The sequence below is a fragment of the Ovis canadensis genome, chromosome X (assembly GCF_042477335.2).
Source record: "Ovis canadensis isolate MfBH-ARS-UI-01 breed Bighorn chromosome X, ARS-UI_OviCan_v2, whole genome shotgun sequence".
In the NCBI taxonomy this organism is placed as follows: Eukaryota; Metazoa; Chordata; class Mammalia; order Artiodactyla; family Bovidae; genus Ovis; species Ovis canadensis.
In genome coordinates this window covers 115,874,117-115,886,145 of record NC_091727.1, presented here as the reverse complement: position 1 = coordinate 115,886,145, position 12,029 = coordinate 115,874,117, and the positions used below count along the sequence as shown (strand labels likewise).

Below are 12,029 nucleotides of genomic sequence, written 5' to 3'. Positions count from 1 at the left end.
CTGGTTCCTTAGGTAATTCAGGAGTAACCAGCACAGTGTTTAGCAGGAAAATTTCTTTAACCAAACTTCTTTCTCTTATTATATCAACACAGACAAAGTAGTCATTATATTGGCAAAATGTTTCAAGGACTATTTCAAGGTCTAAAACTAACACAGTGATTATGCAACTCTGGTCACTGATGACCCTGATATCATAACACCAGAGTTCATGACAAGAAAGTCAAGAAAAGCTAGTGGGGTCACTTAACAATTTAGGAAAGAGAATCTGGAAAATGAAAAACAATCTAAAAGTACTTCAAAGTTAAAATCAAAAAGAGAAGAATCTGGTTTGATCTTGTTGGTCTATTTTCTTCCAAAATGGGAAAGAGGTTTGAAAACAAGGAGTTTGAACACTTACTAAGAAATTTATGAACAACTTAGCACAAAGGAAAGGCCATTAGTATAAGAATATAGCAGAAACCGCTATCTTACCAAACTCCTCTATATGTTCATGCACACTTCTTAAGCCTAGCAAATTAAATCATTAAACCACCAAAATAGAGTCCTAAGTTTGACTTTTCTTAACATCACTTACAGTAGTAGTACTTTCCCAGAAAATATTACTTGATAGCATTGAGGCAAGTTTTTTTCTTATTTTTAATTGAAGGGTAATTACAGTATTGTGTTGGTTTCTGGATGATCCATGTTGATGTACGAGACAACAGTTTTTAAAACAAATAGGGCAAGCTTCTTTTTCTCCACTTTTTACCAAAAATAACATTACCATATCTATACCCTAAAGGAGCAGATATGTCAGTTTCCACATTCTTACCAAACTCAGCAACAATAGAGGCAAGGCCGCCATATACAAAGGGTTTCCAATTCAGACCAGACATCTCATGGCTTACAGTGGCACTTTTCTGGTGCTAAAAATAAACACAAATCAGAACAAGGCACAAGAGTGAGGAGCACCTGTCAGTGTATGATCACAACTTAGAGCAAACAAAACGGACATAGAGAAAAACCCTACCATGTGGAATGACACAAAATGAAGGCTCCTGTTTTATGTGATAGATGACCGTGAATGTGTTCTTTACTGCCTTTCTGTAGGGGTAAGTGTGCGATTTACTCAAATGTCAACCTGTGCACTTCACGTTATCTAGTTTCTTTAGTGTTTTATCCCCATCCCACCCAAAGAAGAGGTTTCAGTCCACCTAGCACACCCAACTTAGACATTCAACTAGACAATTACAACTGAAGGAATCTGGAGTTTAAATTACATAGGCTGAGGCATCTCATAAAAGCAGTTCATGGTATTGTTAGCTTGATTCAGGTGCAAAGCACAGACTGGCATCACTACCCTCTCATATTCTTAGCCCTCTCATCTCTCCACTAAACTTTATTTCATCTAGCTACTTTCCAGCTACACAAAACCTCCTCACACTAGGCCCAGGCCAAGTTAAGCACCTTTTCACCTTCCTTTGTTTCTTTGAGGAATGACAGCAACATGGATGATGTCTCTCTTCTCTCTGACATTTAACATATATCCATCTAGTGAATCTCCTCGTCCCTGTCCTTTTAAAGCACATAAATACAAATGCTGTTTCTCTTTGATATTTGAGTTCTTTAACAAAGTATTCTACTCCCAGTCCTCCTTACCTCCCTCCCCCTCCTGCCCCCAATAGACCTGTCACCTTCAATCTTTTCAGCCTATTTTCTTTTCCTGCCACTCCCAGCTATTTCTCTCTGGAATTTTATTTTCCCCACAGCTCTGCTTTCTCCAAGAGTGGTTCTCAAATTTTAATGGGCACCAGAATCACCCAGAAGGCAGATTAAAACACAGATTGTTGGGTCTTACTCCTGCAAGTTTTTGATTGGTGGTCTGGGTCTGGCCTGAGAACGTGAAAATTTGCAAACAATGCTGATACTTTCAAGCTTTAAGACCTACTGCTCTAGGCCTTGCCTACTAAATTCTGGTCCAGCTGGAAGCTATTTTCTTAGGATGACTTCTCAGATTTCTCTTAAATATTCCTTTTTTCAGATCTTCAAGGTCTGCCTACTATTGAATTTCAAAAGCAACTTCAATTGGTCTTTGGCCAGGAATGAGGATTCAAAAAGTTAGACTTGCCTAGGTTTAAATCCTGGCACCACCACTTATTAATTCTGTGACCTCGGGCAAGTTATTTAACCACGTGTCCCTGAGTTTGCTGAATTGTAAAATGGGGATGATAATAATAAGTACTGTATTATAGGATTGTTGTGAAAATTAAATAAAACATAAAACTCTTAGAAAAAGTACCTGGCACCTAATTCAAAAACTATTTGTTAACATTATTACATTTTTTGAATAGTTAAGTACTCAAATATATATATTTTAACAGATAATACTTACTGCCCACTTCCCCTACTGCCCAATCTGGGATTAGCACTGAATTGACAGTCTCTTTTAAGAGGAGACAAGGTTTTGCTTTGTTTCCGCATAAGGAATCCTCTGTAGCTAAGGACAGAAAAACAACTTTCCAGAAAGGATAGCTAACATGCAGACAAATGTTTAAGAGGCCACAAAAATAATTATGGAAACTTCCTTTCATGCATAGTATGATCAGCCAGTCCATCTGACATACAGAGTCGGCAATACATAGCTCTTTTGGAGGAAAACTGCTTAAAAGAATTCTAAAAAGCAAAGTAGGAATAAGCACTTTAAATATCAGCTGCAGCTTGAAAGAAGAGTCTTGAGTACTAAATACTACCTAATCAACATTTTCAGTTATGCCCATATTTTAAGACTACAAATAATAGCAACACATGACACACACAATGAAAGGGTAGACATGGAAAAGCAAGGAACCGGCATATCCCTTTTCTAAGTTTAGGGGAGGGGGAATGCCCTTTCCATTCACTAATTTAGAGATTTCCCCAAACAGTCAAATATTTCAAAAGGCAGCTATGCTTCTCTCGAAAGCTCTCTCTTTATAACTTCTTTCAACTCTTCATTATAGAAGAAGCCTGACTTGACTACCTGCTACCCAGCCTTTTAATAAAGATGTACTCAGGGTTCAGAGAATACTAGTAATGGAGTTAAAGGCACGCGGCAAAGTCACAGCAGGGAGCAGAAAGACCAGTCACAATCTCTGGTCAGTTAGCCGAGTAGTTCTTTAATGAAATTTTCACATTTCTGAATTGAAATAAAGAAAATAAGGGCACCAAGTGCCTTTTTTCAGCTAAAAATGTATCTCATGTAAAGGACTATTAGATCATGTTCTTCCTACTCCTAGAGCATTTTTCAAAAATCACCTTTCTTTTATGAAATGTAATAGCTGGTAGTTGATTTTGTTTAGTGTTCTTATTTGGCCAAATAAGACTGGCTACCCTAATTTGTGCTGCCTCCCCACACTTTCATTTCAATTTTACTAGTCCATGAAGACTATAAGTCTGGGACCACTGCCATCTTCCCGCTCCCATCTGATAGTAAACTTTCTTTCCCTCCAATGCAGGGAAAGAATCTTGTTATGAAGAAATCCTGTATCATCTTTAAGTCTGATTTTAGACATTCCCTCCTCATACTGAGCCAAAAGTCTGTCTTCCTCTAGTTTTTATTCATATTTTGGAGGCAGTATGAACAATTTATTCTTTTCCCTTAGGGGAGTCCTTCAAACAGTTAAAGACAGCTACCATTTTCCTCCTACATCTTATTTTTTAGGCTAAATATCTACCAATAATGTTTGTTGTTCTCCATATTACACTTCAATTACTATAGCTGAAAATTGCAGTCACTTTTATGGGAGTCATATCACACTACTGAATCATTAAAATGTCAGCTATAATCCCCAAGTCTTTTACATAAGGCTGTATATATGCATGCATGGTATGTCATACCTATTTCACAGCTGTGTAATGCTCTTTTGAGCATTCATTTATCCCTTCTATATCTTAAATCACAGGCATACAAATAATGACTAGGATGAGGTTTATATTCTGGTTGCCCCATGTTATTTTCTCTTAACTAGGTAAGATCCCTGAAGGCTGGCACCTGGTCTCACAGTACTTTTTATAACCCCTAGTATAGCTTACACAGAATTGGGTACACATCCATTAAATACCTGGTTGGTTCCAGCGTGATGTCCTTTATAAACATTTGTATGTAAAAGGTTACAGGGGAAATCAGAAAGATAACTTGCTGGACCCAACCAATACTACACACTCTGTACATGACACTTTGCTGATCCTCAGAGACTCTCTCCCTAGGTTTTGTTGCAGAAAATTATTTGTGCAAAATACTCGCCAAAGGATTTTGATTTGTGGGGTCTATCCCCAGATATGGGTAAAAGAAGCCACATCTGAGTTAATATAGAAATACAGTACCTTAAGTATTTTTATTGTGTAAAGAAGCCAATGAAAAATGCCTTCAAAATGCAGACATGTATTCTGAAATCTGACTAAGGAAAATTTGATAGCCTAAAGAGTGAGAAGAATGTCCTAGAACACAAGTTACATAATCCTGTCACACTACTGCAAAGCTCTGGTCAGAAAAATCCAGGCGCTTTTCTTGGTTTCCCCTTTAAGAAAGAGTAGGCATTAGATATTCTCAGATTCAGAAGATAAAATAGAGACTCAAGCAAATGCTTATTGAAGGCATACTAAATGCCCAAATGTGCTACAGGTGCAAATGCCAGTTTAAAAAAAAAAAACACATAACATGTTCTAACACCATGGCAATATTTATGTTTCATGGATAATTAAGGAGATGGGTGTGGGGATAAAAGTTGTATGAAATACAGTACTTGCCTTTCAAGAGCTTATAATCCGGTGGAAGAAATCAAAGTAGTTCATCAGAGAAAAAAAAAAGTGCTAAACTATATAGCACAAACTATAAGAGCAGGACAAGCATGGAAAAGGAACCAATCCACGTGAGCTTGAATAATTTGAAAAAGCTTATGGAGATGAGAGAACTTAAAGTGGGCCATGATAGAGGGCAGGTAGAATATTAACAGGTGTAGGTAAAGGAGAGAGTAAGGGGAGAACAGGCTGTACAGACACAATTTTGGGGAAAAACACAGGATGTGGAGGCAAGCATCAGTATGGTTTGTTCTCAGAAGGAAGAACGCAACCTAACTGGAACAGAGAATTATTTTATATTGAAACAATATGTTGTTTACATATTGTTTATATTGAAACAATATCAGACAAACAGTATGATAAGGAACAGATTCAGTTGAAAGGCATGAAATCAAAGTGAGTATGGCAGAGTGGAAGGGATACTGTAAATTTTTGAATAGACTAGTGACCTGATGAAATCTACCACATTTTAGTTAGCCTACTAGGGTTGCAGCAAGCAATGCATTACAAACAGGAGAGGCAGGGAAACTAGCTTAGGATGGTGTGAAGTAAAGCAGACAAGATGATTGTTGGCAGCAAGGTTAGAGATAAACTTCTAAAATGGAGACAGAAAGGAACTTGATGATGTAGGGAATGAAGGTGAGGGAAGAGTTGATGACTTGAAGCACCCTTGGCCTGAAAAAAGAAAAACAAAAAACAAAAAAACAAGGCAACACTGACAGAAAACTACAAATGTCCCTGCTGTTACCTTGTCTGAGAAGCTAATTCATATTCATAATGGCTGTCATCCCAATCAGTTAGCTGAACTGCATTTTAATAGATGCCTTCAATGCCTTGATCTCAAGGAGTGACAGGGGCTAGAAATTGAAAGGGAGCACCTTTCAACAGCATCCCTCACACTAATACAATGGAGGTGTTTGCTTACTCCGCTTACAATCACGGCCGCCGTTGCAAACTTCACCCTTAGAAAAATTAGGATTATTCCAGGAAAGATACCCATTCACCCTCTGGGTAGCAGGATCTTGCCAGTTCCTCAGCTGTCAGAGCGAGTTCGTGGAGAGAAGGGAGGCGCCTTAATGAGGCGGCCTCCCTGGGGGGTCGAGGAAGCAGGGTTCAATCGAAGAAGTAAAACCACCGATGCCAGAAGAGTGAAAAACAGGGAAGGGACTCAGCTGAGGGGAGAGAGAGATCAAAGGACCGTTAAGCCCCTCCCAGGTCGGGAACCAGGCCAGCCCGGCCCCGCGCGGCCTGGCGCGGCCCAGCCCCGCTCCCCAGCCTGGAAGTGCAGGAGCTCACCCTCACCTGCTCGGGCTCATCCGACGACTGGGAAGCCGAGGCTCCCACAGTCGGAAGCGCCACTGCAACCCCAACCCGGAAGCATTGATACCAACGGAAGTAACCAAGCTGTCGCCTCGGCAACGGTGGTACAGCCATCCCAACTCCGCCCCTGTAAGCCTAAAAACGGAGGCGCGAAAGAAGAGGCGGAAATGACAAGGGTCTTAACGGGGGAGTTGGGCAGGCTACCAGCGCAAAGGCCCAAAGAGGGAAACCTGACTTTAGGGAAGTGCAGGGAGAAGAGGCTAAGGCATGAGGATGTAGCAGCTTCTGCAGCTAACGTGGGCGCAGTGATGCCTTGTTACAGTATCACCACCCACCTCGTGCGTGCAAGGTCTAGGGAAAGAAGAGGGGTGGGGCGCCTGCGCGCAGAGTACGGGAATGAAGGGAGCGTGAGGAGGCGGGGCAAAGATCTTAAAATTGGGAAAAGGCATGAGTGGTATTTAGAGGGGTGCCTGAGCTGGGCTGTAGTCCATGGGGTCGCGAAGAGTCGGACATCACTGAGCGACTTCCCTTTCACTTTTCACTTTCATGCATTGGAGAAGGAAATGGCAACCCACTCCAGTGTTCTTGCCTGGAGAATCCCAGGGACGGGGGAGCCTGGTGGGCTGCAGTCTATGGGGTCACACACACAGAGTCGGACACGACTGAAGTGACTTAGCAGCAGCAGCTGAGCTGGGGGGGGGGTGCGGAGGGAGGAGATGGGGGCGGAGGAGACAGAAATAAACATCAAGTAAGCAAATAACCTCAGCATCAGGTCTGAGGTCGCCAGGCCCTCAAAGCATGGTTCAGTTCAGTTCAGTTCAGTCACTCAGTCGTGTCCGACTCTTTGCGACCCCATGAACCGCAGCATGCCAGGCCTCCCTGTCCATCACCAACTGCCAGAGTCTACCCAAACCCATGTCCATTGAGTCAGAGATGCCATCCAACCATCTCATCCTCTGTCATCCCCTTCTCCTCCTGCCCTCAATCTTTCCCAGCATCAGGGCCTTTTCAAATGAGTCAGCTCTTCACATCAGGTGGCCAAAGTACTGGAGTTTCAGCTTCAACATCAGTCCTTCCAATGAACACCCAGGACTGATCTCCTTTAGGATGGACTGGTTGGATCTCCTTGCAGTCCAAGGGACTCTCAAGAGTCTTCTCCAACACCACAGTTCAAAAGTATCAATTCTTTGGCACTCAGCTTTCTTCACAGTCCAACTCTCACATCCATACATGACTACTGGAAAAACCATAGCCTTGACTAGATGGACCTTTATTGACAAAGTAATGTCTCTGCTTTTGAATATGCTGTCTAGGTTGGTCATAACTTTCCTTCCAAGGAACAAGTGTCTTTTAATTTCATGGCTGCAGTCACCATCTGCAGTGATTTTGGAGCCCAGAAAAATAAAGTCTGACACTGTTTCCACTGTTTCTATTTGCCATGAAGTGATGGGACCAGACATCATGATCTTCGTTTTCTGAATGTTGAGCTTTAAGCCAACTTTTTCACTCTCCTCTTTCACTTTCATCAAGAGACTCTTTAGTTCTTCACTTTCTGCCATAAGGGTGGTGTCATCTGCATATCTGAGGTTATTGATATTTCTCCTGGCAATCTTGATTCCAGCTTGTGCTTCCTCCAGCCCACCATTTCTTATGATGTACTCTGCATATAGATTAAATAAGCAGGGTGACAATATACAGCCTTGACGTACTCCTTTTCCTATTTGGAACCAAAAGCATGGTTAAGAGCAAATTGGAAGCAAAAAAAGGAACCATAAAAAGTTTTAGATAAAATAAAGAGTGGAAATATAACAGGGGAGTCCGAGAGTTGATCCAGACCTCACAATCAGCCAGCAAATGATATGAGGGCCTGGTGACCAGCTTTGGGCTCTAGCTACCCCCAGGAACCAGAAGGGACAACTTCAAATCACCCTAGGTGATTACATTAACCAATGGGCTACATTTTTAAGCCTCTTGTGTGAAGGATCCATAATCACACGGGAATACAAAATAGTATGGTTTAGATGTTGAGTAAAAGTCAATGCAAAGCACGTGGCTCTAAATGAGCATTTGTTAAATGAATGAATGTTCAGAATACCTTTGTTCCAAAAGGATCATTCTCATTTTAGTTCACATTTTGGTTTTTTGCCCCCACTTAAAAAATTTATTCAGGCAGCACACATAGTATCAGCTGACACTATAGAATACTTACCAAGGGTGGTGCCAAAAGCTTTCATGTGCACAAAACTACCCTATGAGACAGGGGCTATTATTTCCCCCTTTTGATATATAGGAAATGTGAGGTCTTACGTTAAGAGAGTAACATGGTGAGTGGCAAAGCTGGTATTCAAATTCATTTCTGACTTAAGAGCCCAAACTCTTAACCACTATGCCACGCTGCTTTCAACTTTAGTTATAGGACACCACCCTCATGACAGAAAGTGAAGAGGAACTAAAAAGCCTCTTGATGAAAGTGAAAGTGGAGAGTGAAAAAGTTGCTTAAAGCTCAACATTCAGAAAATGAAGATCATGACGTCTGGTCCCATTACTTCATGGCAAATAGATGGGGAAACAGTGGAAACAGTGTCAGACTTTATTTTGGGGGGCTCCAAAATCACTGCAGATGGTGATTGCAGCCATGAAATTAAAAAATGCTTACTCTTTGGAAGAAAAGTTATGACCAACCTAGATAGCATATTTAAAAGCAGAGACATTACTTTGCCGACTAAGGTCCGTCTAGTCAAGGCTATGGTTTTTCCAGTGGTCATGTATGGATGTGAGAGTTGGACTGTGAAGAAGGCTGAGCACCAAAGAATTGATGCTTTTGAACTGTGGTGTTGGAGAAGACTCTTGAGAGTCCCTTGGACTGCAAGGAGATCCAAACAGTCCATTCTGAAGGAGATCACCCCTGGGATTTCTTTGGAAGGACTGATGCTAAAGCTGAAACTCCAGTACTTTGGCCACCTCATGTGAAGAGTTGACTCACTGGAAAAGACTCTGATGCTGGGAGGGACTGAGGGCAGGAGGAGAAGGGGACGACAGAGGATGAGATGGCTGGATGGCATCACGGACTTGATGGACATGTGTCTGAGTGAACTCCGGGAGATGGTGATGGACAGGGAGGCCTGGCGTGCTGTGATTCATGGGGTCACAAAGAGTCGGACACGACTGAACGACTGAACTGAACTGAATAGCCTTGTTACCTTCAGAAACTTCCTTACTAAAAATAATGTGAGAAACCTGTACATGCATTCCAAAATGTAAATATCCTTAAATTTACATCTCAGCAAAGTACTCTCTTCCAGCCAGACTAAGGGGGTTACAGCTTAGAGTCTTTCTAAATTGGAAGGACTATATTCTCTCCAGTGACATGAACCGTATGTCTAGCTGTAGCTGTGACCTGGGCCTGTCCCTCACATCCAGACTGCCCAACCTTGTAGAATTATGGCTCTCTTTGTGACCAAATCACTCTCTTAGCTTTTCTACAAGACTGCACTGCACTTTTGTCACCTCAGCCACTGCCAGATAATCTCACCAAACACCTAGGTAAACTTCGTTAAAAGAAGCACTGTTTTCAAATGACTTATTTTAAAAGATCTACAATAGATTAATTTTAAAATAGCATTTGTAAAAACAAACTATAAACATATAGCACACTTTTATTTAACACATTTGCTGTTTGCTTAGTTTCCAAAATTTTTTTAAACTGCAAATTAAAAAAAAAATCTAATTTGTCAAAGTTGGCCACTTTTTAATCACTTTCTGTTTATAGTCTCTACCACACAACCCAAATTTGATTATACTCTGTCTTGGGTTATGTAGTAGTTATAGGTGCCAGGAATGTTCAAATTCTGATCTCTCCGAGATCAGCTATTCAAGTGAATAGAATCCTTGAATCCTAAAAGTCAGAAGGAGACTTAGAGTTCCCTTCTATAATACTCATTACAGACAGTTGTCCAGTCCCTGCTAGAATATTTCCAGTGTAAGCATAGATCACAAGTCAACCCATTAAGCTCTTTGATAGTTCTGTTTGAAAACTCTCATTATGTTGAACCAAAAAGTGCTTTCATCTTTCTACTCTCCCAAGAGAAACACCTCGTCTTAAAAAAATGAAAAAAGAATTTTATTTAGAGTCAGAAGCCCTTTTTTTTAAATTAATTGAGGTGAAGTTCACATCACTAATACAATATTATGTCAATTATATTGCAATAAAACTGAGGGAAAAATAAATAATATTGATAACATTTTTATTTTCATTAAAAGTCACAATTAAGAGAGTGAAAAGGTAAGCTCCAGGCTGGGAGAAGAGATTTTTAATCCATGTATCCCATCAAATCTCATAGCCAGTATAAATAAAGAACTCCTAAACTCAGCAATCAAAAGATAGGCAACTCTTTTTTTTTTTAATAGGAAAAATACTTGAAAGACACTTCATAAAAGTCTGGAGAGAAAAGGGAGGTGGGAGTGTCTTTTCGGGCTGTTTTAAGAATCAGCTGTTTATCTTTCTCTAGCTTACTTCATTCAGTATGACAGTCTCTAGGTCCATCCATGCTGCTACAAATGGCATTATTTCATTCTTTTTATGGCTGAGTAATATTCCATTGTTTCAGTGATTCTTAAACAGCCCTAAAGGACATTCCCTCCTCCCTTTTCTCTCCAGATTATTGCGTGTTATGCAGTAATCTTGCAGTGACCCACCTGTAGTGACCGCCTGCCTCCTATCCTGTAAATAGCCAGTGTGTTTTTATCTCAAGACTTGACTGGGGAAGAATTCATGTCCAAACTCACTCAGGTTGTTGCAGAATTCACTTCTATGCAGCTGTACCACCAGGGCTTCACTTTCTTGCTGGCTGTTGGCCAGAGGCCACTCCCAGCCCCTGTAGCAGGCCAAGTTTCCCGTGATTTGGCCCTCTCCATAGGCAGTTCACAGGCAGTTCTATAGGCCACTTGTTTCTTCCAAAGCTGGTAGAAGACGAGAGCCTAAGATGTGGTTTTATCAACACAGGATATAGTGGGACTATTATTTCTGTGAGGCAAGAACATGCCTATTTTTCAAAAGTACAGTAGCTTCTTTTTCTGATTATAAAAAAGTACATAATCATTTTTAAACTTTATACACAAAAAGTGAATTATACACAAAAGTCAAAAGATGATGTTTAGGGCTCTCCTTATGGCTCAGCTGGTAAAGAATCAACAATCTCCTGCAATGCAGGAGGCCTGGGTTCAATCCCTGGATTGGGAGTGAAAAGATGGAATAAATTACCTGAAATCCTAATATCCACAGACACTCCTCTTAACAGTGTGGAACACCTCTTCCTAGTCTTCTTTCTATGCCTACACATTTGCTTATTATACTGTCATTCTTGTGATTTGTGTGCTCCTGTCACACGTTCCTCTGGGGTGTTCCTCATGTGCTAAAGTCAGTGTTCCAAGCTACCTCTAATTTCTGGTCCCTCTACATTTCCCCAATTTTAAAAGTTATGCATCTTTATGGAAGAAAAAGGAAAATACAAAAACATATACAAAGAAGTACTGGTGGCTCAGACGGTAAAGAATCTGCCTGCAAAGCAACAGACTGAGGTTTGGTCCCTGGGTCGGGAAGATCCCCTGGATAAGGAAAAGGCTACCACTCCAGTATTCTTGTCTGGAAAATTCCACAGACAGAGGAGCCTGGTGGACTATAGTCCATGGCATCGCAAAGAGTCAGACAGAATGAAGCGAGTAACACTTCTTTTCACTTTCACAAAAATATAATGCAAATGTCATCCCCACTACCTAGATACTGACGTTAACATTTCTACATGTTTCCTTCCAGTCTTACCATCTTTTATATAACTGTATACAAGCCACAGGAGTAAAGGATAGGAAAACCCAGCGTGCTGCAGTCCATGGGGTCG

General features: G+C 40.9%; 1 protein-coding gene across 5 annotated transcripts in view; it reads right to left on the bottom strand.

Moving 5' to 3' along the window:
• Nucleotides 1–11,094, bottom strand: part of SLC25A14 (solute carrier family 25 member 14) — a 45,608-nt gene extending 34,514 nt beyond the window's left edge. The window contains exons 1-3 of one of the 5 annotated variants that reach the window (XM_070292102.1): nucleotides 10,921–11,094; nucleotides 6,118–6,270; nucleotides 812–905 (exon numbers count right to left, since the gene is read on the bottom strand). In XM_070292102.1, coding sequence (XP_070148203.1) covers nucleotides 812–905; nucleotides 6,118–6,249 — 226 coding nt within the window. In that variant the 5' untranslated portion in view covers nucleotides 6,250–6,270; nucleotides 10,921–11,094. Of the gene's footprint in view, nucleotides 1–811; nucleotides 906–5,740; nucleotides 5,988–6,117; nucleotides 6,271–10,920 lie in introns of those variants that run through there. The other 4 variants (XM_070292103.1, XM_070292104.1, XM_070292106.1 and 1 more) reach the window with 4 other exon arrangements.
• Nucleotides 11,095–12,029: the final 935 nt, after the last annotated feature.